At 44.8% G+C, this 27,452-nt stretch overlaps 2 protein-coding genes across 4 annotated transcripts; one reads left to right on the top strand and one right to left on the bottom strand.

The window, feature by feature from the left end:
• The first annotated feature begins 545 nt into the window (after nucleotides 1-545).
• Nucleotides 546-6,047, top strand: LOC144646883 (uncharacterized). Of its 3 annotated transcripts, none has more exons than XM_078506591.1 (2): nucleotides 546-671; nucleotides 4,240-6,047. In XM_078506591.1, exon 2 carries the CDS (start codon nucleotides 4,482-4,484, stop codon nucleotides 5,796-5,798), a length of 1,317 nt encoding a protein of 438 aa, XP_078362717.1. In that variant the 5' UTR covers nucleotides 546-671; nucleotides 4,240-4,481; the 3' UTR covers nucleotides 5,799-6,047. The 3 variants fall into 3 exon arrangements, with proteins under 3 accessions (XP_078362717.1, XP_078362715.1, XP_078362716.1); XM_078506589.1 differs by lacking the exon at nucleotides 546-671 and adding an exon at nucleotides 1,375-1,474; XM_078506590.1 differs by lacking the exon at nucleotides 546-671 and adding an exon at nucleotides 2,234-2,674.
• Nucleotides 6,048-6,101: 54 nt separating this feature from the next.
• On the bottom strand, nucleotides 6,102-27,408 carry LOC144646887 (aflatoxin B1 aldehyde reductase member 4-like). Its single transcript, XM_078506593.1, has 13 exons — nucleotides 27,300-27,408; nucleotides 25,742-25,810; nucleotides 24,156-24,217; nucleotides 23,838-23,898; nucleotides 23,188-23,239; nucleotides 22,523-22,669; nucleotides 10,875-10,924; nucleotides 10,508-10,587; nucleotides 9,871-9,937; nucleotides 9,686-9,786; nucleotides 8,951-9,105; nucleotides 8,218-8,298; nucleotides 6,102-7,703 (listed from the first exon to the last, which is right to left on the bottom strand). The coding sequence occupies exons 1-13, from the start codon at nucleotides 27,369-27,371 to the stop codon at nucleotides 7,636-7,638; spliced, it is 1,065 nt and encodes a 354-aa protein (XP_078362719.1). The 5' UTR covers nucleotides 27,372-27,408; the 3' UTR covers nucleotides 6,102-7,635.
• Nucleotides 27,409-27,452: the final 44 nt, after the last annotated feature.

The following is a 27,452-nucleotide window of genomic DNA, read 5'->3' as shown; positions in this document are numbered from 1 at the left end:
CACTCGCACTTGTTGCAAGCATCGCGTGCAGACTGGGACCGAGTTTTAGAAGACTGACATCGTAACACGAGGTTTCCTGATGGCTACTGGATCAATGCAACTGGACTCAGAAGTGTTTTCTAACTGGCCAATAAGAAACAAGAATTCTTTTTCTTCTTTTACAAGAAACACGATTTGCGATCAAAAATTTCTTTCTCTCATTTTTTTCATTTTCTGTAAACTTCAAAGCAAGGATCTTGGTGCAACATCCTTGAAGTTTTGTCGTTTTCATAAAAAGATCAGCGCTTTATACTTAAGTTTCTTTCATACGCAAACAAACAGTGTTTTTACACGGTTCATGTTAAGTCTAAAAGCGTTTCGTCCTCTTGTTAACATTGTATGTAGTTGTTTTCCAAGCTGTCACGGTACAAACAATCATAGGACATCAGAGGCTATTGTCTGAAGTCTCTCTCTACACCCCTCACAGCAGTCATATACAAATTAAATACATTAAAGTAGCCAAAATAAATTAGATAAGGCTGACTTATTTTGTCGTTCAAAGCAAGAAACATTTCTTGGCTGTTCTTGATCAAGTATATATCAATCTGTTTTGAGTCCCAGCTCAGTTGAGGAAAGTCATCCCCACAACTCATCATTTTTGTTACAACAACTTCTGACCAGCGATCATACAGGTATGCGAGTTTTTTTTTTACAACTTTAGCTAATTTAGGGAGGACTGTTTTAAAAATCAGTGGATCTCAATGATGTTCTTCTCTGTTGTATCAAAAACGAGACTGGATAAAATGCATTAATCGCAGATATTAGTATAGAAAACTGCAACGTTTTTTGTACAAACCAATTTACCAGTTTTTTTTGCACAAACCGATTTTAAAAACATTCACCTCCGCACGATTAAAGTAAGTTACCGCCCTAACTTGGACACATCAGTGCATTCATCTTGTGGTTTGGGCTGTTTGACATATGCAATTTAAAAATAAATTATCTGTCGCCAAAGTACTCAGTGCTCCGAACATTGTACTCAAGAATGGTTTAAAGCGCAATAACTGACAATGAATATATCTGTTTGTGAGAGGTATCAATCGATGTCAGCATCACCTAAGTTCACCATACATTCTCTGTGTTATGTATTTATTCCGGCCATAGCATACGCGTGCATGATTTTATGTCGTAAATTTAAAATTAACTGTTTTCAAACTTTTTGCCCCAAGATGTCCTTTAAGTTTGATTCAACTTAAGTTTGATTTAATTTGATTTAAACAAGTCGTTAATCTTCTATTGTGATAGCAAGAATGAAGTACTTTGTACAACAGATGCGCAACCGATATTATTTAGTAGACATAAATATACATGACTTTCTAGAACGACCTATAGCTACCTACGATAAGTGAACATTGATTAATCAAAATATACAAAAACATGTCCTCGAGACGTTATGTCGCAAAAAAGACAGCTCACCGTTTTGGAATACCGTTAGGTAAGATCTGATAGTGTTTGCCAGGTTTATTCAGAATAAGTATTGAAGTAGTTTAAACAAACTTCATTTAATCTGACATGATATTCCAGTTTGCAATTAACATGAGGAGCCACTCCGACCACTCCATAAGGTATTTTAGTTTTGTTTCAAGAAAGCCAAGGGCCCATTTCATTGCTTTGTCCAAAATTGATCGTTATATTCCCAACAAAGTTTTAACGCACTTTTGTTGAACTTAAATTAGCCAACAAATGCAACTCGTTTCATGGAAAACGTTCATTTAAGATTTCACAGCCCACTTTGGCGATCAAGTGTACTCCAAGTGATTAGACCTGTCGCCTACAGTGGGGAATGTCTTGATTCATTTCACTGTAATCTGGAACGTACTAAGCTGGCAGAATACATTGATTTCCAACGTTTCAGCTTTCTTTAGCTAGGAAACTTTGAAAGTGTTGTTTTTATATTCTTTTCCGCGCTTGACACTCTAGTGTGTCCACTTTGCAATTTTCATGGTTGATTTCATCCGATGTGTTTATTAGTTTAGGAACAACTAAACAAAAAAAAAAGGAATTTGCATGAGAATACATAGTGGATATTTAGATGCAGATTTAGGGCGTAGAATTTAATTTTAAAAAAAAAAAAAAAAAAAAAAAGAAAAAAAAAAAAATAAATCCCAAAAAAAATAATAAAAAAAGTACACAATTCACTCTAAGGTGGGTGTAAATTTTACGAGTCTCGCCAAAATCACTTCAAGCCCCGCAGTGCTAAAGTTTTAAACACATGTATTGGAATTTTGGGCAAGTCACGTATGGGATACAATGTTGACGGGTCTTCGAAAGTCTCAAAACTTGCAATTTCATATAAACGAAACATGTAGCAACGTTTACTAATCTAGAATTTTTGCGTAGTTTTGAACACGCATCACTGCTTTGCTAGCTACTTAATATTAAAATTACTCAAAATTATTCAGTCCAACGCTGTAAAAACCGCGCCTTTTCTATCAAGGATTAACGGAAGTCTAAGAATCGAGTTCTCCAGTAGCACGAACAATCGAGATCACGGAACACAATTTGGACACGAAGTCACGTCATCACAGTTTATTTATCACAGCTGCAGGAAGCATCGTTAATCTCACTCGCCCTTTCGCACGAGGTTTTACTGAGTCGCTGTGGCATAACACTTATACGTGATTTACGATGAAAGGTACGTTTTTAATTTAGGATTTATCCGTTTTACACTTAACGAAATTGAAGTTTTAACCGACGCAGGTAGCAAGATTTTGAGCGCGCTTGCAATTCTGGTGCAATTTTTTCTATGCGTGCCCTGTTCAAAGTTGAGAACAAGTTCTCATGACTTTGCAGGAAATAGTTTGTAAATTTCGACATCTTTGAATACTTTGGTTATTGTCTCACTCCAGAAAGTCCGTAGTCTTTCTTGCTAAATAGGATAAGGACCAACTACAGCCAGTTTTGGAAATATATTTATAAACAATTTCCAACTTGATAAAAAGATTAGAATTTGTCAAATTTTTCCACGAGGTCGCATTGCTTTGCATGTTGAAGGCATGCAACGAGAAAGATTCATTTGTATGCAAAATACAAGTCTAATATTATTTTGTTTAATTAACTTCGCTTGCGTAAGCTATGTTGCGACTTCAAGTAAATAATGTCAGCGAAAAAGGTTTACTTCGAATTCAATGTTTTTAGAGTAGAGAACTTTTCGTAAGGTTTTCATACGCTAAGGTTATTATTAGATTGGCCATTGTTTAGCTGTTTGAAACTTTTCCAAACTTTTCATAACATATATTGTTCAAAATCGGCTTATATGCTTCACTGAAGACAGTTGAAAGCGAATATTTTAAATATAACATATCACGTGCGCGATATTTCCAGGGCAATATATTTCATTAAGTTAGACATGTTTAGAAAACAAGTTGTTTACTTTTGCTTAAAACATTGTAAAGGTTAATACAGCCATAACTTCGTTGATTTATTTTGACGTGACTACCAACCAATACTCGACCGAGACAAGAAGTGCTTTGAAAACAACATAGCTTTTCCAGCGGGGGTGGTTAAAATAGACGTAACAGTTGACCTAGATTGTACGCTTCAAAGAGAACATTTGGAAAATTCCAACAACCTTCCGCAAGGACGAACCAGGGTATTTGCGAAATGTGACCAGTCATCACCGCTCAGAAAATACGACTAGTTTGTTATTACTTTTTTAAAAAGCTAACTCAATAGCTAATTTATGTTCAGTTTTTCTAAAGGTTTTATTCAACAATTTTTCCACTTGTGTTTGTTGGATGTAAGATACCTCATTGTTACTTATTTTCACGGGAACTTAATTTCGCGAAAATGGAACGGGCATATTTCGCGGGACTTAATTTTCGCAATTTTGCCAAAAATGCTTTTAAAATTAACATAAAAAAATACAATAAAAACGTAAAACATTTTTCGCGGGTCTTTAATTTCGCGATTTTTTGAACATCGCGAAAATTAAGTCCCGCGAAAATAAAAAACAATAAGGTAGTTGTAGCCAACTCGGTCTCATATCCAACAAGCGCGAGTGGAATAATTGTTTTATTAAAAACACCCAAAGAATTGCAACATTTGAGCTTCTCGGTTGTTTTCGTCGCCACGTGCACCTACCATATTTATGGTCCATGGTATATGAGTTCATATATCATGGCCTGTAAACCAATCAAAACACAGGAATTGCAATATACCGTGGCTAGTTTTTAATGAGTATTGTTATTTTATCCTCAGCCTGTATAAGGTGGTGCTGCCCGTGCTGTTTACGCGGCGAACGGGAAGAAAAATCACCACGTGTGGAAGTCGCCTACGCCACATCCAAATCTCCGCAGAACGACGAGAACGTGAACTTGCTCACACCAGACGAGCTGCCAGAGGACACAGTGAAAGTTAACGAGGAAGCGACAGAGAAACCGAGCAAAGACGACAACTCTGAATCGAGCCACAGCGACAAAGAAGGCGCCGACAGCGAGGAGATGGAATACACAGACGAAAATGGAACGCGGGTTCGACGTGTGGTGACGAAAACCATAACAACGACTTCTACTAAAACATCATCTGACGATGTTGAGCCGAAGCATCTGACAAGGGAGACACTACAGATGGAAGGTGGTCAGGGTGGAGGCGATGCGGACGAGAATACTGAAGTCGTCGAGTACGTGGATGAGAACGGACGGCGTGTTCGACGTCGAATAGTGAAGAAAGTAATAACGACAACTTCGACAAGGATAGCCTCAGACAACGGCGGACCCAGTAGCGTTACCACTGAGAGTAGAGAGATCAGAAGTGGGGGTGACGGCCCAGAGAAAATTTTGATCAATTTTGGAGGAGGTATGCCACGCCCTTCAGAGGAGCACATCAAGCTTCAACCTGACACCAAGCCTCCAGCCGTCCAGGAAAAAGAAGTGTTCCTACAATTCGGCGCAAAGCCCCCGGCGAAGCAAGAGAGCCATGTGAAGGTGGATATCAAAAAGCAACCTTTTCAAATACATAACATCAACATGTTTGAGAGCAGGGGGCATACCACCACCACAAATGGGTCGCCTGGAGGTAATACGACAGTTTACCAGCGTTCAGTCATAACCAAGACGATCGGAGGCGGCGACGGAGGAACGAAAGTAGTCGAGCACTCTACGAAGACTTCCGGTCATGGCAGCGACCATCCCATAATGGTTGTCAAGAAGGAGAAATCCCAAATAGACATGCCAGACTGGTTGGAGGAGCGGTCATCACCCGAGACAAAGCGTAAACACCCTGAAATGACCGACATCAGTGTTCACTTGAAATATCCGAGCGATAACGCCCCGAAAAAGAAGGATCTGGATTCGAATGTCAGTGAGAGCAGGATCCACCCCGAAGTCGCCAAACGAGATAAACCGGTGATCACGATGCTGAGTCTTGATGATGTGGTCAAAGAGAAAGAGAAAGGAGGAGTGAAAAAACCTGAGAAACCGAAAGAAAAACCAGCACCGCCGCAACCACCTGTAGATGACGAAGAAGAAGAAGACGACGAAGAAGAAGAGGATGAAGGAGAAATTGATGAATTCGAGGAAGAAATAGTTGTAATGGAAGTCCGAAGAAAACCTCGTTTCCACAAGGCCCTTGAAAAACCTCAAAAGGAGCCAGAGAAGGAAGGAATCCCAGTTGAAGACCTCCTCGAGCTGCCGACATTAGAAGTAGGACAGGAATCTGCCCCTGACATGGAGAATTTGATCAACGAACAAGTCGAATTCGAGGAACGCCCGCAAACGGTTTATGAGGCACCGAACTTTGAGGATTATTTTAAAGACTAGTGATTCGAAAGTCAGATTGACAAACATAGCGTTTTAACTTAGGAATAAAATGAATGAGAGTGACATTAACAATGAAATTGATAACAAGAGACTTAATGGTACCAATGTCAATAACTAAGTAGGAATTTTAAGGAAATTATCAAACACAAGTTTTCATAAGAGTTTTACATCCATGTAAGAAGCCAAATCGTGAATGACGCTTTATTGTCAAACAAAAACTGTTTTTATTAAATATACTGTTTAATCGCATATATTCTCTTAAAACTTTACTTTACAAAAAAACTCGGTAAATCTCGGTACGTATACGATAAATCATGGGCAACATTTTTTCAACTCGTCTTGCAACATTGTTGCATTGCAAGTTGTAATGCGTTGTTGCGCGTATTACCTCCCGTTTAGCAAGTTGCGGCAATATGTTGCGCGAAGTAGACACGAGTTTAACTTTGTGCAACATGTTGCCGCAACTTGGAAAACGGGTGGTAATACGCGCAACAACACTTTACAACACACAGCGGTCAAACGCAAAAATGACGTCACCTCCGGTTTTCGGCGCCTCGAACTTTTCTGAGAATTTGTCTCGAAAGTGTGCAAACTTTGGTAGGAAATTGTTAAAGAAATGGTACGGTGAAAGAACAGTTCAAGCTGGGACACTCAGTGGAGATGAATTATAAAATTCCCAATCCATAAGCGGCGTATAAACCTTAACTTTCCAGGGACGGCGTTAACTTTTGGCTTTAAAGCGAAAGTTTTCGGAAAATTTAAGACTTTGTATGGAGAAGTTTGGCGGGAATTGCACAGTAACTGCGCACGCGCGTTGCGTTTGACCGCTGTGTGACTTTACAACTTGCAATGCAACAATTTTGCGAGACAAGTTGAAAGAAAAAGGTTGCCGTATTACTGGGCCTTAATTGGGTCAAACTTGTTTTCATTTTTGCCGTTCGCATCCGCGATTCATATTAAAGAGCGAACTACTGTATGGCAAACATTTGTTTTATTCAGTCGAAACAAAGCTGAATTGTTCGGCCCTTTCTTTTCTTAGAGCGGTTTACAGTTAACAACGTTAAGGAAAAAATAAAAAAAAAATACACAGTCAGGCACTGAAGTTTCGAAACTGTCACAAACCAATCAGAATCTGTAGTAACAATAAATATCTGCGAGTAGTTTTACTTCCACTAGATAAAAAAGAAAACGCGGGAAAAGTCACGTACATTAGAACTGGGCTTAGTTTGGAACGTGATTGGCTTATCTCCCCGTGTAAAGGATCCGAGAGAGTCTTGGATTACGGATTCCGCACCGTGGATTCCGGATTTCATGTCTGCGGATTCGAGGCTTAGAAAAACGGATCTCCTAGATCGGTTAGAGCACTTTTGCACGCGTTTCTTCAATCAAACAGCCAAAGGAACATTAAAAACATTATAAAACCTCTAACCTTTGATTAGTCTTTATCCAGGTTCAAGCTATTATTTTTCCATCTTAACGGAAATCTCTCTAAACCTTACACATATAGTTTTCGTCCTGGTCATCAGTACTTAAGACCTTCCGTTTTATACTCTTCTAAAACAATCACCTCTGAAGTGAACTGACGCATAAACATGGGCGCTGTGTGTTGTCTGTTGACTAAAATCCAAGAGAAGTACGACTACAGATTTTCGTACAATCCTCGTTGGTCATTCGTGAAACTTCGGTAAAAATGTTAACGCATCGGCATTTTCGTCACCCTATTCTTCTAACTTAGCTTTATTTAGTGACCCTCATTTTGTATTTGTGTTTTCATGACAAATTAAAACCACGCAACGATAGACACAGCCGCTGAGCCTTCAGTGGTCACAAGATCAGTTCAGCGGTAATACAATGGACAGTCGCTTTTAATTTCGCCCCAGGCCTCTTCAAAGACTTTGACCACATCTGCAGGGAGGAGAGAAAGAGACTCAGTTAACAAACAGTACACATGACGTGGGCAAGCGCGAGAGAAGAGCGACGAAAAGAAGTCTTTCCTCTCTTGCGTTCGGCGTTCTTGTATCACGCTCCTCGATAAACCCGCCTGAACTTACAGGCTACGTTCAAGGCTAGAGGCCATAAAGTACTGGTCATATCTCCATTATCTGCTAAAACTGTCATCATCATCATCATCATCATCACCTTTATTTACACACGATAGGGTTTAAAGCATAATGCTTGTTTGGTTAGGGTTTAAAGCATAATGCTTGTTTGGTTAGGGTTTAAAGCATAATGCTGTAAACTTGCTAAAACTGAAACACCAAAGAAACAAAACAACATAACGACTATAAGCGAGCATGTCAGTTTAACACTGGCAGAGATTTTAAAGCCACGTGACGTTCCACAGGTCACAGTTACAGAACTCTAGCATTGCGCACCCAAACAATCCATGCTCAGCTTGTGTTCCTGTGTTCATTCCTACCTTCGTGTAAGGGCCCGTGTTTAGTACTCTTAAGGTTTTCCTCCAAGTGCTTCACAGAAGACGCCCCAAGAATAACAGCATCTAAAACAGCAAAAACTGGTGTTGTCTTTTCTGATGGGTAGTGATAACATTTCTAGTGTACATTAGGGAAGTACGCACCTTTTCCCCTCGGAATCCATTATCCGTCGGAGAATGAGCCCGTAGTTTTTGTATGAGAGATTGTTAGGCCGGATATGACGTATCCTTATGACGAGCAGTCGACGTCACAAGTTAAGGTGTGTTCGGGAGTTCTCGTGCAATTTTCTGATAAGCTTATAAAGAATTTGAAACTCCTCGGGTGATTTTGCGAAGATGTAGGAAAACGCCACTGTTCCTCTTGCTGTGAATTTCTAAGGTGTCAATAGCATAAAGCAGATGTATAGAGAAAATTTTCTGAGCAGGAGTTCTTTTGCCTGACAATCATTATCATGGAGCGATTTTTTAATTGAGTGTCGAAAGTAGTTTGCTTTCGTATTTTATTACCACGTTAAGTGACTGGTTTAAAAAAACTCGCGCCACTTTCTCAACCAATCAGAAGTAAAATCAAAACCAATCGTAACTTGCTCTCGCACGTTTTGCCGCGCTTCGCGTCGGCTACAGGTTTTTGCTTCGAGTTTTGATTGGTTCACTGGATTGTGTCATTTATGATTGGCCAGAGTGATTACTTTGGTTTTGATATTACATATTTTCGTACCTCCATGAGCACCGTCCATTTTGGAGTGATGGTACATCCACCGAAGGGACGCATCAATCAATGTCACTTTTCCTTCACCGTAAATGCGATCCAATGTTACTTTGAGTTTGTCAAGTACATCAAACAAGGGCTTCTTCCAAAATCGCTTTACGTAGCTGCAAAACAAACAAAGTTTACGCTATGTTTACTGACGTTATTGCTTTTTCTAATCGGCGCATTTGAAATATTTTTTTTTGTGTTTGTCACTGCAAGAAAGACAACCTCATTACAAGAGTCTCTCTTCATGCTGAAAGCGAGAGAAGGGCTGGTGAGCAACGACGTTGCAAAAAGACCGATAGCTTCCGATAACTTGTCGGAAAATTTTCGGGAATTATCGGATTTCTACGCATTACGTATTTTTTCAATACGTCACTTATATGGAAATTTTTTGGGTCACAATTTTTCTACGGCAGTGGATGAATTGATCATGCAAAGAGTTATATATGATTACCAAGGTCAAATTGTTTTGGTTAATCGGCGCGTAAAAATGAAAAAAAAAAAACACTTGTCTGGAGAAAAAAATTTGAAGTGATTAACTCTCCAGTCATCACAACTTAACATAGGCAACAGTCTGTGTCTCCTTGCCACTATAAGTGAGATAAAGGCCTGGTGACCACAGAAACTGGCAACATCGTTCAACTTTTGACGACATTTTGAAAAATCTCTGAAAATAATCGGATTTTTATACAAACTTACACATCAGCCCACGGGCCTGTACCAGCATAACGACCATGCTGAATCTTGCCGCTATCTTTATCTTCATAACGATGTTTTCCAGTTAATATTCCCCCTGCAAGCTGCAATAAAAAAGAGACAACATTTACGTTCTTTGAATCTATGTCAAGGTTTAAGATCGTTTCAAAATTCAAGGAAGTACTCACTGGGTTGTATGCATAGAAAGCTATTCCAAGTCTTCTCAGACAAGGAAAGAGTTCTCCTTCTACGTCTCTGAAAAGAAAAAAAGCTATATGTCAAAAAAATTATGACAGACAAAATAACTGAAAATTAACTGAGAGTCATCTGTAAACAACGTCCATTAGCCTTATAGTTGACAGTAAAAGCTCTATTATGCACCCCTCCCCGTCTGGAAGTTCACACACCCCCCCCCCCCCTCCTCAAAAGCTCCTGTAAAGAAGTTAACCCATCGGGGCTTTAAAGAACCTTTATGGTAACTAGTAAACTGACACGGAGGAAAAAGGACCAACTCTTTAAAAATCCCCCCGAGTGAAGAAATAGACACCAACGGCCCTAATCGTTTTGATGTTTTGTGTCCTTGTACAATGTTAGCTTGGCAAAACACTTTCTTCATCTTTTTTTTAAACAACACAGCCACTACCCAACTACGTTTATTGTCAAATTAATGTTAATGAAAGGTGGCGGTGGTAGGTGAGGGAAGGGTGGGTGGGGGAGAAGGGTACTTGCCCAAGTACTGACCCCATCCTTAGATACAGCCACCTAGCTAGCTTCTCAAATAATTTAAAAAGTAATGTAAATAATTTTATATGCTTACAATCTCACCTAGTGACAGGATTATACATTCCTTGATATACAGATGGTAACGGATAGTTATTCATCTTGCACAGGTAATAAATTTCTGCCTGAATAGCCAAGAAAAATGGACAAAGGTTAATACTGTCTACCAATATAGTAAGAAATAAGATGAAATTAAAAATAATTATCTCTTCTGAAGACATTTTAAATACAAAATGTAAAACTTTCTTTTCAAACAAGACTTTCCAAAATTCAAAAGAAATAATGTTTCTACATCAAAACTCTATTAATTGAATAGGGAGGTTGGACTAATTCTTTAACGATAACTACAAAATGGATTTGATGTTTGTGTGGCACAAAATGTAATGAGGTTTAGTTAAAGTAGACCACTTACCACTTGCCAAGCAGAGTAATTGGAGAGACCAAAGGATTTAAATTTTCCCTCTGAAACATGTAAATTAAATAGGAAAATATTGTTAGGAGTTTCACCTATGTCCAACTAAAAAAATTCCCATTGTTGTGAGCACCTCCCATAGGTGGATGAGCACACCTCCCATAGGTGGAAGTGCACACCTCCCATAGGTAGATGTGCACACCTCCCATAGGTGGATGTGCACACCTCTCATAGGTAGATGTGCACACCTCCCATAGGTGGATGTGAGCACCTCCCATAGGTGGATGTGCACACCTCCCATGGGTGGATGTGCACACCTCCCATAGATAGATGTGCACACCTCCCATAGGTAGATGTGCACACCTCCCATAGGTGGATGTGTGCACACCTCCCATAGGTAGATGTGCACACCTCCCATAGGTAGATGTGCACACCTCCCATAGGTGGATGTGTGCACACCTCCCATAGGTAGATGTGCACACCTCCCATAGGTAGATGTGCACACCTCCCATAGGCGGATGTGCACACCTCTCATAGGTGCATGTGTGCACCTCCCATAGGTGGATGTGCACACCTCCCATAGGTGGATGTGCACACCTCCCATAGGTGGATGTGCGCACCTCCCATAGGTGAATGCGCACACCTCCCATAGGTGGATGCGCACACCTCCCATAGGTGGATGTGCACACCTCCCATAGGTAGATGTGCACACCTCCCATAGGTAGATGTGCACACTTTCCATAGGTGGATGTGCACACCTCTCATAGGTGCATGTGTGCACCTCCCATAGGTGGATGTGCACACCTCCCATAGGTGGATGTGCACACCTCCCATAGGTGGATGTGCGCACCTCCCATAGGTGAATGCGCACACCTCCCATAGGTGGATGCGCACACCTCCCATAGGTGGATGTGCACACCTCCCATAGATGGATGTGTGCACCTCCCATAGGTGGATGTGTGCACCTCCCATAGGTGGATGTGTGCACCTCCCATAGGTGGATGTGCACACCTCCCATAGATGGATGTGTGCACCTCCCATAGGTGGATGTGCACACCTCCCTTAAAACGAGTAAGGCACCTGGTCCCTCAAGCAACCTTACACCTAATATACAGAGCTTTAATACAACCGCATTTCGACTACTGCAGTACTGTTTGGGGAAACTGTGGGATTACTTTGCAAAACAAGCTACAAAAGCTACAGAATAGAGCAGCCCGTGTTTTGACCTTCTCAAACTATGACGCGCACGCTGGTGATTTATTTGAAATTCTAGGATGGAAAAATCTAGCTCGCCAGCAGCAACTTCAAAGAGCCACGATGGTTTACAGGTCTCTGCACGGGTTGGCTCCAGACTACCTATCCTCTAAATTTGAAAAACGAGAAACCGCGTACAACCTAAGGGACTCTGAAAACAAACTCAATGTTCCATTACCGTGCACTAACTACTACAAAAACAGCTTTACGTATAGTGGCGCCATCTTGTGGAACAGTCTTCCTATTAACGTAAGACAAGCAGAGTCCCTTGGGCAATTTAAAAAACTAATTGAACGAGTACTCTAGGGCACGGCATTCGTGGTAAGCAGCTTTTTATATTTGTACATATATTTTTATATTTCCCCTCTTTCTTGTATATATACTCATAATTAGATTGTTGTATTGTAGCTGATGAATTTGACCGTGTTTTTAAATAAAGATTATCCATCCATCCAACCATCCATGTGCACACCTCCCATAGGTGGATGTGTGAACCTCCCATAGGTGGATGTGCACACCTCCCATACGTGGATGTGCACACCTCCCATAGATGGATGTGTGAACCTCCCATAGGTGGATGTGTGCACCTCCCATAGGTGGAAGTGCACACCTCCCATAGGTGGATGTGCACACCTCCCATAGATGGATGTGCACACCTCCCATAGATGGATGTGTGCACCTCCCATAGGTGGATGTGTGCACCTCCCATAGGTGGATGTGCACACCTCCCATAGGTGGATGTGCACACCTCCCATAGGTGGATGTGAGCACCTCCCATAGGATGTGTGCACCTCCCATAGGTGGATGTGTGCACCTCCCATAGGTGGATGTGCACACCTCCCATAGGTGGATGTGCACACCTCCCATAGGTAGATGTGCACACCTCCCATAGATGGATGTGTGCACCTCCCATAGGTGGATGTGCACACCTCCCATAGGTGGATATGTGCACCTCCCATAGGTAGATGTGCACACCTCCCATAGATGGATGTGTGCACCTCCCATAGGTGGATGTGCACACCTCCCATAGGTGGATGTGCACACCTCCCATAGGTGGATGTGCACACCTCCCATAGGTGGATGTGCACACCTCCCATAGGTGGATGTGCACACCTCCCATAGGTAGATGTGCACAACTCCCATAGATGGATGTGCACACCTCCCATAAGTGGATGTGCACACCTCCCATAGGTGGATGTGCACACCTCCCATAGGTGGATGTGCACACCTCCCATAGGTGGATATGCACACCTCCCATAGGTGGATGTGCACACCTCCCATAGGTGGATGTGCACACCTCCCATAGGTGGATGTGCACACCTCCCATAGGTGGATGTGCACACCTCCCATAGGTAGATGTGCACACCTCCCATAGGTGGATGTGCACACCTTCCATAGGTGGATGTGCACACCTCCCATAGGATGTGTGCACCTCCCATAGGCGGATGTGTGCACCTCCCATAGGTGGATGTGCACACCTCCCATAGGTGGATGTGCACACCTCCCATAGGTGGATGTGCACACCTCCCATAGGTGGATGTGCACACCTCTCATAGGTGCATGTGTGCACCTCCCATAGGTGGATGTGCACACCTCTCATAGGTGCATGTGCACACCTCCCATAGGTGGATGTGCACACCTCCCATAGGTGGATGTGCACACCTCCCATAGGATGTGTGCACCTCCCATAGGTGGATGTGTGCACCTCCCATAGGTGGACGTGCACACCTCCCATAGGTGGATGTGCACACCTCCCATAGGTGGATGTGCACACCTCCCATAGGTAGATGTGCACACCTCTCATAGGTGCATGTGTGCACCTCCCATAGGTGGATGTGCACACCTCCCATAGGTGGATGTGCACACCTCCCATAGGTAGATGTGCACACCTCTCATAGGTGCATGTGTGCACCTCCCATAGGTGGATGTGCACACCTCTCATAGGTGCATGTGCACACCTCCCATAGGTGGATGTGCACACCTCCCATAGGTGGATGTGCACACCTCCCATAGGTGGATGTGTGCACTTCCCATAGGTGGATGTGCACACCTCCCATAGGTGGATGTGCACACCTCCCATAGGTGGATGTGTGCACCTCCCATAGATGGATGTGTGCACCTCCCATAGGTGGATGTGCACACCTCCCATAGGTGGATGTGGCACCTCCCATAGGTGGATGTGCACACCTCCCATAGATGGATGTGTGCACCTCCCATAGGTAGATGTGTGCACCTCCCATAGGTGGATGTGCACACCTCCCATAGGTGGATGTGCACACCTCCCATAGGTGGATGTGCGCACCTCCCATAGGTGAATGCGCACACCTCCCATAGGTGGATGCGCACACCTCCCATAGGTGGATGTGCACACCTCCCATAGATGGATGTGTGCACCTCCCATAGGTGGATGTGTGCACCTCCCATAGGTGGATGTGTGCACTTCCCATAGGTGGATGTGCACACCTCCCATAGGTGGATGTGCACACCTCCCATAGGTGGATGTGCACACCTCCCATAGGTGGATGTGCACACCTCCCATAGGTAGATGTGCACACCTCCCATAGGTGAATGCGCACACCTCCCATAGGTGGATGTGCGCACCTCCCATAGGTGAATGCGCACACCTCCCATAGGTGGATGCGCACACCTCCCATAGGTGGATGTGCACACCTCCCATAGATGGATGTGTGCACCTCCCATAGGTGGATGTGTGCACTTCCCATAGGTGGATGTGCACACCTCCCATAGGTGGATGTGCACACCTCCCATAGGTAGATGTGCACACCTCCCATAGATGGATGTGTGCACCTCCCATAGGTGGATGTGCACACCTCCCATAGGTGGATATGTGCACCTCCCATAGGTAGATGTGCACACCTCCCATAGATGGATGTGTGCACCTCCCATAGGTGGATGTGCATACCTCCCATAGGTGGATGTGCACACCTCCCATAGGTGGATGTGCACACCTCCCATAGGTGGATGTGCACACCTCCCATAGGTGGATGTGCACACCTCCCATAGGTAGATGTGCACACCTCCCATAGATGGATGTGCACACCTCCCATAAGTGGATGTGCACACCTCCCATAGGTGGATGTGCACACCTCCCATAGGTGGATGTGCACACCTCCCATAGGTGGATATGCACACCTCCCATAGGTGGATGTGCACACCTCCCATAGGTGGATGTGCACACCTCCCATAGGTGGATGTGCACACCTCCCATAGGTGGATGTGCACACCTCCCATAGGTAGATGTGCACACCTCCCATAGGTGGATGTGCACACCTTCCATAGGTGGATGTGCACACCTCCCATAGGATGTGTGCACCTCCCATAGGCGGATGTGTGCACCTCCCATAGGTGGATGTGCACACTTCCCATAGGTGGATGTGCACACCTCCCATAGGTGGATGTGCACACCTCCCATAGGTGGATGTGCACACCTCCCATAGGTAGATGTGCACACCTCTCATAGGTGCATGTGTGCACCTCCCATAGGTGGATGTGCACACCTCTCATAGGTGCATGTGCACACCTCCCATAGGTGGATGTGCACACCTCCCATAGGTGGATGTGCACACCTCCCATAGATGGATGTGTGCACCTCCCATAGGTGGATGTGCACACCTCCCATAGATGGATGTGTGCACCTCCCATAGGTGGATGTGCACACCTCCCATAGGTGGATATGTGCACCTCCCATAGGTAGATGTGCACACCTCCCATAGATGGATGTGTGCACCTCCCATAGGTGGATGTGCACACCTCCCATAGGTGGATGTGCACACCTCCCATAGGTGGATGTGCACACCTCCCATAGGTGGATGTGCACACCTCCCATAGGTGGATGTGCACACCTCCCATAGGTAGATGTGCACACCTCCCATAGATGGATGTGCACACCTCCCATAAGTGGATGTGCACACCTCCCATAGGTGGATGTGCACACCTCCCATAGGTGGATGTGCACACCTCCCATAGGTGGATATGCACACCTCCCATAGGTGGATGTGCACACCTCCCATAGGTGGATGTGCACACCTCCCATAGGTGGATGTGCACACCTCCCATAGGTGGATGTGCACACCTCCCATAGGTAGATGTGCACACCTCCCATAGGTGGATGTGCACACCTTCCATAGGTGGATGTGCAGACCTCCCATAGGATGTGTGCACCTCCCATAGGTGGATGTGTGCACCTCCCATAGGTGGATGTGCACACTTCCCATAGGTGGATGTGCACACCTCCCATAGGTGGATGTGCACACCTCCCATAGGTGGATGTGCACACCTCCCATAGGTAGATGTGCACACCTCTCATAGGTGCATGTGTGCACCTCCCATAGGTGGATGTGCACACCTCTCATAGGTGCATGTGCACACCTCCCATAGGTGGATGTGCACACCTCCCATAGGTGGATGTGCACACCTCCCATAGGATGTGTGCACCTCCCATAGGTGGATGTGTGCACCTCCCATAGGTGGATGTGCACACCTCCCATAGGTGGATGTGCACACCTCCCATAGGTAGATGTGCACACCTCTCATAGGTGCATGTGTGCACCTCCCATAGGTGGATGTGCACACCTCCCATAGGTGGATGTGCACACCTCCCATAGGTAGATGTGCACACCTCTCATAGGTGCATGTGTGCACCTCCCATAGGTGGATGTGCACACCTCTCATAGGTGCATGTGCACACCTCCCATAGGTGGATGTGCACACCTCCCATAGGTGGATGTGCACACCTCCCATAGGTGGATGTGCACACCTCCCATAGGTGGATGTGTGCACTTCCCATAGGTGGATGTGCACACCTCCCATAGGTGGATGTGCACACCTCCCATAGGTGGATGTGCACACCTCCCATAGGTAGATGTGCACACCTCCCATAGATGGATGTGCACACCTCCCATAAGTGGATGTGCACACCTCCCATAGGTGGATGTGCACACCTCCCATAGGTGGATGTGCACACCTCCCATAGGTGGATATGCACACCTCCCATAGGTGGATGTGCACACCTCCCATAGGTGGATGTGCACACCTCCCATAGGTGGATGTGCACACCTCCCATAGGTGGATGTGCACACCTCCCATAGGTAGATGTGCACACCTCCCATAGGTGGATGTGCACACCTTCCATAGGTGGATGTGCAGACCTCCCATAGGATGTGTGCACCTCCCATAGGTGGATGTGTGCACCTCCCATAGGTGGATGTGCACACTTCCCATAGGTGGATGTGCACACCTCCCATAGGTGGATGTGCACACCTCCCATAGGTGGATGTGCACACCTCCCATAGGTAGATGTGCACACCTCTCATAGGTGCATGTGTGCACCTCCCATAGGTGGATGTGCACACCTCTCATAGGTGCATGTGCACACCTCCCATAGGTGGATGTGCACACCTCCCATAGGTGGATGTGCACACCTCCCATAGGATGTGTGCACCTCCCATAGGTGGATGTGTGCACCTCCCATAGGTGGATGTGCACACCTCCCATAGGTGGATGTGCACACCTCCCATAGGTAGATGTGCACACCTCTCATAGGTGCATGTGTGCACCTCCCATAGGTGGATGTGCACACCTCCCATAGGTGGATGTGCACACCTCCCATAGGTAGATGTGCACACCTCTCATAGGTGCATGTGTGCACCTCCCATAGGTGGATGTGCACACCTCTCATAGGTGCATGTGCACACCTCCCATAGGTGGATGTGCACACCTCCCATAGGTGGATGTGCACACCTCCCATAGGTGGATGTGCACACCTCCCATAGGTGGATGTGTGCACTTCCCATAGGTGGATGTGCACACCTCCCATAGGTGGATGTGCACACCTCCCATAGGTGGATGTGTGCACCTCCCATAGATGGATGTGTGCACCTCCTATAGGTGGATGTGCACACCTCCCATAGGTGGATGTGGCACCTCCCATAGGTGGATGTGCACACCTCCCATAGATGGATGTGTGCACCTCCCATAGGTAGATGTGTGCACCTCCCATAGGTGGATGTGCACACCTCCCATAGGTGGATGTGCACACCTCCCATAGGTGGATGTGCGCACCTCCCATAGGTGAATGCGCACACCTCCCATAGGTGGATGCGCACACCTCCCATAGGTGGATGTGCACACCTCCCATAGATGGATGTGTGCACCTCCCATAGGTGGATGTGTGCACCTCCCATAGGTGGATGTGTGCACTTCCCATAGGTGGATGTGCACACCTCCCATAGGTGGATGTGCACACCTCCCATAGGTGGATGTGCACACCTCCCATAGGTGGATGTGCACACCTCCCATAGGTGGATGTGCACACCTCCCATAGGTAGATGTGCACACCTCCCATAGGTGAATGCGCACACCTCCCATAGGTGGATGTGCGCACCTCCCATAGGTGAATGCGCACACCTCCCATAGGTGGATGCGCACACCTCCCATAGGTGGATGTGCACACCTCCCATAGATGGATGTGTGCACCTCCCATAGGTGGATGTGTGCACCTCCCATAGGTGGATGTGTGCACTTCCCATAGGTGGATATGCACACCTCCCATAGGTGGATGTGCACACCTCCCATAGGTGGATGTGCACACCTCCCATAGGTGGATGTGCACACCTCCCATAGGTGGATGTGCACACCTCCCATAGGTAGATGTGCACACCTCCCATAGGTGGATGTGTGCACCTCCCATAGGTGGATGTGCACACCTCTCATAGGTGCATGTGCACACCTCCCATAGGTGGATGTGTGCACTTCCCATAGGTGGATGTGCACACCTCCCATAGGTGGATGTGCACACCTCCCATAGGTGGATGTGCACACCTCCCATAGATGGATGTGTGCACCTCCCATAGGTGGATGTGCACACCTCCCATAGGTGGATGTGGCACCTCCCATAGGTGGATGTGCACACCTCCCATAGATGGATGTGTGCACCTCCCATAGGTAGATGTGTGCACCTCCCATAGGTGGATGTGGCACCTCCCATAGGTGAATGTGCACACCTCCCATAGGTGGATGTGGCACCTCCCATAGGTGGATGTGCACACCTCCCATAGATGGATGTGTGCACCTCCCATAGATGGATGTGTGCACCTCCCATAGGTGGATGTGCACACCTCCCATAGGTGGATGTGCACACCTCCCATAGGTGGATGTGCACACCTCCCATAGGTGGATATGCACACCTCCCATAGGTGGATGTGCACACCTCCCATAGGTGGATGTGCACACCTCCCATAGGTGGATGTGCACACCTCCCATAGGTGGATGTGCACACCTCCCATAGGTAGATGTGCACACCTCCCATAGGTGGATGTGCACACCTTCCATAGGTGGATGTGCAGACCTCCCATAGGATGTGTGCACCTCCCATAGGTGGATGTGTGCACCTCCCATAGGTGGATGTGCACACTTCCCATAGGTGGATGTGCACACCTCCCATAGGTGGATGTGCACACCTCCCATAGGTGGATGTGCACACCTCCCATAGGTAGATGTGCACACCTCTCATAGGTGCATGTGTGCACCTCCCATAGGTGGATGTGCACACCTCTCATAGGTGCATGTGCACACCTCCCATAGGTGGATGTGCACACCTCCCATAGGTGGATGTGCACACCTCCCATAGGATGTGTGCACCTCCCATAGGTGGATGTGTGCACCTCCCATAGGTGGATGTGCACACCTCCCATAGGTGGATGTGCACACCTCCCATAGGTAGATGTGCACACCTCTCATAGGTGCATGTGTGCACCTCCCATAGGTGGATGTGCACACCTCCCATAGGTGGATGTGCACACCTCCCATAGGTAGATGTGCACACCTCTCATAGGTGCATGTGTGCACCTCCCATAGGTGGATGTGCACACCTCTCATAGGTGCATGTGCACACCTCCCATAGGTGGATGTGCACACCTCCCATAGGTGGATGTGCACACCTCCCATAGGTGGATGTGCACACCTCCCATAGGTGGATGTGTGCACTTCCCATAGGTGGATGTGCACACCTCCCATAGGTGGATGTGCACACCTCCCATAGGTGGATGTGTGCACCTCCCATAGATGGATGTGTGCACCTCCTATAGGTGGATGTGCACACCTCCCATAGGTGGATGTGGCACCTCCCATAGGTGGATGTGCACACCTCCCATAGATGGATGTGTGCACCTCCCATAGGTAGATGTGTGCACCTCCCATAGGTGGATGTGCACACCTCCCATAGGTGGATGTGCACACCTCCCATAGGTGGATGTGCGCACCTCCCATAGGTGAATGCGCACACCTCCCATAGGTGGATGCGCACACCTCCCATAGGTGGATGTGCACACCTCCCATAGATGGATGTGTGCACCTCCCATAGGTGGATGTGTGCACCTCCCATAGGTGGATGTGTGCACTTCCCATAGGTGGATGTGCACACCTCCCATAGGTGGATGTGCACACCTCCCATAGGTGGATGTGCACACCTCCCATAGGTGGATGTGCACACCTCCCATAGGTGGATGTGCACACCTCCCATAGGTAGATGTGCACACCTCCCATAGGTGAATGCGCACACCTCCCATAGGTGGATGTGCGCACCTCCCATAGGTGAATGCGCACACCTCCCATAGGTGGATGCGCACACCTCCCATAGGTGGATGTGCACACCTCCCATAGATGGATGTGTGCACCTCCCATAGGTGGATGTGTGCACCTCCCATAGGTGGATGTGTGCACTTCCCATAGGTGGATATGCACACCTCCCATAGGTGGATGTGCACACCTCCCATAGGTGGATGTGCACACCTCCCATAGGTGGATGTGCACACCTCCCATAGGTGGATGTGCACACCTCCCATAGGTAGATGTGCACACCTCCCATAGGTGGATGTGTGCACCTCCCATAGGTGGATGTGCACACCTCTCATAGGTGCATGTGCACACCTCCCATAGGTGGATGTGTGCACTTCCCATAGGTGGATGTGCACACCTCCCATAGGTGGATGTGCACACCTCCCATAGGTGGATGTGCACACCTCCCATAGATGGATGTGTGCACCTCCCATAGGTGGATGTGCACACCTCCCATAGGTGGATGTGGCACCTCCCATAGGTGGATGTGCACACCTCCCATAGATGGATGTGTGCACCTCCCATAGGTAGATGTGTGCACCTCCCATAGGTGGATGTGGCACCTCCCATAGGTGAATGTGCACACCTCCCATAGGTGGATGTGGCACCTCCCATAGGTGGATGTGCACACCTCCCATAGATGGATGTGTGCACCTCCCATAGATGGATGTGTGCACCTCCCATAGGTGGATGTGCACACCTCCCATAGGTGGATGTGCACACCTCCCATAGATGGATGTGTGCACCTCCCATAGATGGATGTGGCACCTCCCATAGGTGGATGTGCACACCTCCCATAGGTGGATGTGCACACCTCCCATAGATGGATGTGCACACCTCCCATAGGTGGATGTGGCACCTCCCATAGGTGGATGTGCACACCTCCCATAGGTGGATGTGCACACCTCCCATAGATGGATGTGTGCACCTCCCATAGATGGATGTGTGAACCTCCCATAGATGGATGTGTGCACCTCCCATAGGTGGATGTGCACACCTCCCATAGGTGGATGTGCACACCTCCCATAGGTGGATGTCTGCACCTCCCATAGGTGGATGTCTGCACCTCCCATAGGTGGATGTGTGCACCTCCCATAGGTGGATGTTAGCACCTCCCATAGGTGGATGTCTGCACCTCCCATAGGTGGATGTCTGCACCTCCCATAGGTGGATGTGCACACCTCCCATAGGTGGATGTGTGCACCTCCCATAGGTGGATGTCTGCACCTCCCATAAGTGGATGTGTGCACCTCCCATAACTGGATGTGGCACCTGCCATAGGTGGTGTGCACACCTTCCATAGGCAAACATTATCCATAACCCAGGGTCAGGATATACATATACCTTCCTTAAAGGTTGGGACAGATGAGGTGACAAGTCTATGCATTATGTTGCAGCGACAAGTTGCTGCAACATGTTGCCTCGTGTAACATGGTGCATTTTTGCGACAATCTATGTCACTGCGACAGAATTTTGTCACTGCAATCAGTCGCACGAATTCAAACCAGTTTGAATTCATGCGACTCTCATTCACACTTTTGCTACAAGTCACTGCAACAAAATACAAATTAACCAATGAGAGAGCATCGTGTATTCTTGCCATTTGAATTGGAAAACTAGTCACATTCCCAATCTTCAAAATTTGCTGTGTGTGCAACCAACAAGTGCCTTGTCGCAGCGACTCGCATGGACATGGAGCGTCTTGTCGCAGAGACCTGCCACTGCGACTCATCGCCTAGTGTGTACCGACCTTTATTTACCTTTATAGAGATGATTGACAGCTTGAAGTGTTTCCTCGATGGGTGTTTTGTGACTCGGAGAATGGAGGTAAAATAAATCTACGGAGTCTTTCTTCAATCTCTTGAGAGATTCATTCAACTGTTCCAGTACTTTGTCATACTTCAGACCTATATGGTTATAAAGTATTTTTTGCAAAATTTAATATTTCAAGTTAGGTGGGCTATATTAGTAAAACATATTTGCAGTGTAGAGTTGAACATTATACAGCCTTGTTGTACTGACAGAAACAGTATCAGAAAACCTCTTTAAATATACTGGAAAACTATACTGCAACAATACTTGCCCTCCCCTAAATCTGCCGTGATAAAATACTTATTGCAATGATAAGAGAATACATTTTGCCCAGCATTTCATTTATACAGCAGTTCTGGACATTAAAATATTTAGCACTTAACATATGCAGTTCTTGTATATAATTAATACATAAAATGTATCAAAATTATTAAAGAAGTTGTGTATATGTTGTGGTTTAAATTTATCTTTGGTTTAAAATTTTCAAACCAGATTGACTTTTATTGTTCATTGTCTCCTAATGATTATCATTATCTGAGACTAAGGGAAAAAAAACTCAAACCAAAGATAAAATAAACCCACAACATATACATTAAATTACACTTCAACAGACCTTGGCCCTTTTCACCTCCTGCATTTGGATTGGCCTTTGTGGCAATAAACACCTACATCAAAACATGAAAGTTCCGACAACTGTTATATATTGTAATGACTGCACTAGTTAATGTTAAAAATGTGCTGGTCACTTATCAAGTTGCTGGGAGGTTTTTTCTAGTAAACAGTCATTTCTCAATGGACACTCGATTCTTTTCCTGTGAGAGAAATGCCAGAACTTCAAATCAGAGCATTCCACCCTCAAAATGGCATAGCTCCGGACTGTCTGGTACCCAGATGTCTCTCTTATTTGCACCCTTCTCGCCAGCTGCTTGTGCTTTGCGCTCGCTGTTCATAGCAAAAGTGCAAAGCGCCTGAGGAAGAGGCTGGCGTATAAGTTCTGCAAACAACCATGTAGAACTCGAAATACATCCTGCGCAACTCTTTGACACTTTAAATTTGGGTATCCTGCTAAAGTTGCAGATGTCTCCCTTACAGAGGACCTGGACCAGACCCGGACCCGGACTCAAACTGTTTGATCCAGAGAACAGCGCACTAACCATTAGGCCATCATGCCTCCCATATTAAATGTTAATTAATGACTTCTCATATCTATAGGTGAATGTCAAATTAGATGGAATGTTGACAACATAATAATATTTTTAATACCTTGGGATCTTTAAGCCTGTCAATTTCTCCCATAATCTCTTCACTCTTTCCATCACTGTACCTTTAATTTCAAAATATTAATAATTAAACAAAAGTTTGCCACACAAATTAAACTTTTTTGACACAATTTTAGTAGTTAGTGGCTAATTTAACCCAACACATGAATGTCCTTGCCATGGGTGACTTAAATTTTGTTACCTTCCCTATTTTTACAAAGTTTCTTTAAATAAAATATATTACCATAGCTGAAGAGGGTCACTTTTATTAATTATTTCAATGTATTATGAAATAATTTCAAAAGCTAAAATATACACTCACAAATATGCAGTGTCAAACTCATAAACACCATTTTCCATAGAAATGTTAACAAATTCTTTTGCCTGCAATTACAAAATATTATAGTTTACAAAATTAGCTTTTTATATAAATTTTTTTCTTTTATACAATTTTGCGTTCACGCACACATTTTAACGAGCGCTTGCGCTCCTAGGTTTCACATGGTTAAATAAAGTATTGTTGTTGTTGTTGTTGTTGTTGTTGTTATAGTGGCGCTTATTGCCTGTATATCCATTTAGTTCTCAATATGTGCACTAAAATAACAGAAGTTATAGGAGACCTGCCACTTCCCAGGGGGATCTAGTAAGGTTTCACCCACTTGTGGTGGGGGGAAAGGGGTCTGTACTTCCCCAGGGGCAGATCCAGGATTTTTCTTAAGAGGGGGTGCACCACTAAGGAATGGCGTAACTGACTTTGGAAGAATACCACTTGTATTATAATTAGAAAGCCGCAGGTCAACCCAAAGGGGGGGGGGGTGTGCACCTCCTGCACCCTCCCCCTAGATCCACCACTGTTCCTGTTTACCAAAGTCTTACTACTGGTTCCTGCCCTCTCCTAAGTGGTTCCCACCTCTTTGTGCTATTTCTATTGCAAAACATTACAGAATGTGCAAAAATTTTCTCAGTTTCTTTGAGTTTCTACCATCTTGGGAATCCTGCTTGCTGATTTCTCTTCTCCTGCCTCCCATACCCCTCCTGCCCCTTTACTATTCTGGGTTCCTGCCCATTGTTGTCCTCCAGCAACATCCCTCATTTGACTACTCCCATCACACGCATGAGTAGGGGTCATGAATGGTCCCTCGAAATTTTACAGTGCTTGCAAAATTAGGCTTCTGCTCGAAATGCTCACAAAATTTTAGTAGGTGCTCTTTTTCTCCTGCTTGCATATTTTGACAAGTGCTCACATGCACGGTTTTTAGTGGAGGTGCTTGTTGCTCGCAAGGCTAACTTTTGTCAATGGTTGTGTTTGCAAAGAAAAACACTGTGCTGTCATGCTCGCAAATGCCATTTGATAAACCTCTATGATTTCATTGATTCTCTTTCAGTACAATTTTGCATAATTATATTGACAGGTTACAACAGAAATCCCCTTGTTTGTTTTGATAAATCTTCAAAACCTAGCTTTAGAGTTACAGGGGTAAACACCATTTTAATACCGGGGTAAGTCGAGGGGCCATTTTGAATTTTTTTTTCTGCGAATGACGTCATAAATAAAATACTCAAAATGACACCTTGACTTATTACAATGGTAGATACTTCATTTTAATACGTCGAGGCGCAGTAAATATTTCATTAACAACGTCATTCGTAGAAAGTTAAATATTCAAATTGGTGTCTCGACTTATTAAAATGGTGTATAATTGGACATTTTTCAGGAATTACATATCCTGTGTAACATGTGAAACTACAATGTACTGTGTTGATGCTAAGTACTTATTTCTTGAACTAAAATTATTGTGCTATTTGAGATGAGATGAAACATGAGAATAAAGTACATTAATTAACAAACAATTGAATAAATTATGTAAAATCTGAAAGGCCATGCCCAAAATCTACACCACGCCTAACCTGGTCTGCAGGGCATTGTCTTCCAAATTCCATACAGCCAATTGATGTCTTAACAGGAACAGTTGCCATCTGGAATTAAATTAAATAAACTAGTTAAAGCCTTTTTTACTGTATATATAATTATAATAAGGAACTTGAACATGAAATTTATGGGGCAATATACATATACAGTAGAACCCCGGTAACTTGAACTCGGATAACTCGAACAACCCCGCTAACTCGAACTAGTTTCCATTTCCCTTGGACCCACTTTTCAGTCATTTTTACTCGGTTAACTCAAAACCCCCCGCTAACTCGAAGTATTTTTCGTTCCCCTTCAGAGTTCGAGTTACTGGGGTTCAACTGTATACTTAAGAGAATTTTTTGGATGTGGGCAGGCGAGTTTAAATAAATAAATAAATAAATAAATAAATAAATAGAGAGAGGAAGCCACATTAGCTCTAGCTGGTTTTCATGCAGGTCCTCTGTCCAGGTTGAATTCGAATCTTTTATTATAGTTTATATATGTTTTGTGCTGAAGGGAGGGGGGGAGGGGGGGTAAAAGTTGAAGTATTTGGGAAAACAATATTTATCATATTGTGTCTATCCATACCCACCATATATATATGTTGCAGTTAATTTTTGATCTTAATTAATTTTTTATTTTAACTAGTTAGTTTTTTTTCTAACTAGTTTTTTTTATTATTATTCTTGGTTAATAAGTAGAAAAAGTAGAACACCTCCCCCCTTGATATCTCATACCCCCCCATCCTTACTAACCCTCCCCTACTATCTGCTACTATCCCTCTCCCCTAAGTACTATCATTTATTTGTTTTTCTTTTTTACTAACCTGCACTAGATTTGAACTCTCAACCTCTGGATTTGCTGTCCAACCCCTTATCCACTTTGCCACGTAGAAAACGTTGGGTGAACCACTATTTTTTAAATATATGATACCCTAACCCTAACCCCATTATTTAACTAGTTAAAAAAAATCAACTAGTTAGAAAAAACTAACTAGTTAAAATAAAAAATTAACTGAGATCAAAAATTAACTGCAACATATACAAAAGGGCATTGGAAATTTGGATAGGGTGGGGAGTCTCTGGGGCCCAATTTAAAATTTTAAAGGAAAGTATAAAATTAAACTGGAATTTCCAGTAGGGTGTGGGCGTTCAAAACTAAAAACATTCTGTGGGGGGGGGGGGGGGGGTATGGAAGTAGAATATTCTGGACCAGCACAGCTAAATTTTTAATACTTCTCCTTGGTGCATGGCAGCTAATAATAAATGCATCTCATTGAATAAGAATATTAAAGTTTATATCTCGTTATTTAATGATTGCTTTTAAAATCATTAAGCACTCCAATACAGGTAAACGAATATAAAGTGGACGGATCCAATACTTGCAAGAAATTCGGTAGAAACATCAATCGCACAAGACATGGCGAAACGTTCAAACAACAGCTACCCCATGCATCAGTCAATGGTTATTTTTAAGAGCTCATTTTCGAGGCATATTTTTTAACATTTGATAAGAGAGCAGTTTTACATATCTGATAAAGAGTAGTACCTGTACCTTAGTAAGATGCCGTAAAAAGAGTTTTGATGCTGCCACGGAACTGAAACGAAAACCCACACGAGACAACATGAGTGCGTGACAGTACTTTAGCGTGACAGAAACACGACAACATTCATGACAAAAGAATCCAAAAGAATTCTCTCCAGGCTC

This window comes from Oculina patagonica, chromosome 3, assembly GCF_052425735.1.
Source record: "Oculina patagonica isolate OP01 chromosome 3, crgOcupat, whole genome shotgun sequence".
Lineage (NCBI taxonomy): Eukaryota > Metazoa > Cnidaria > Anthozoa > Scleractinia > Oculinidae > Oculina > Oculina patagonica.
Note: the sequence above shows the minus strand (reverse complement) of the source record. Positions and strands in the feature narration are given on the sequence as shown.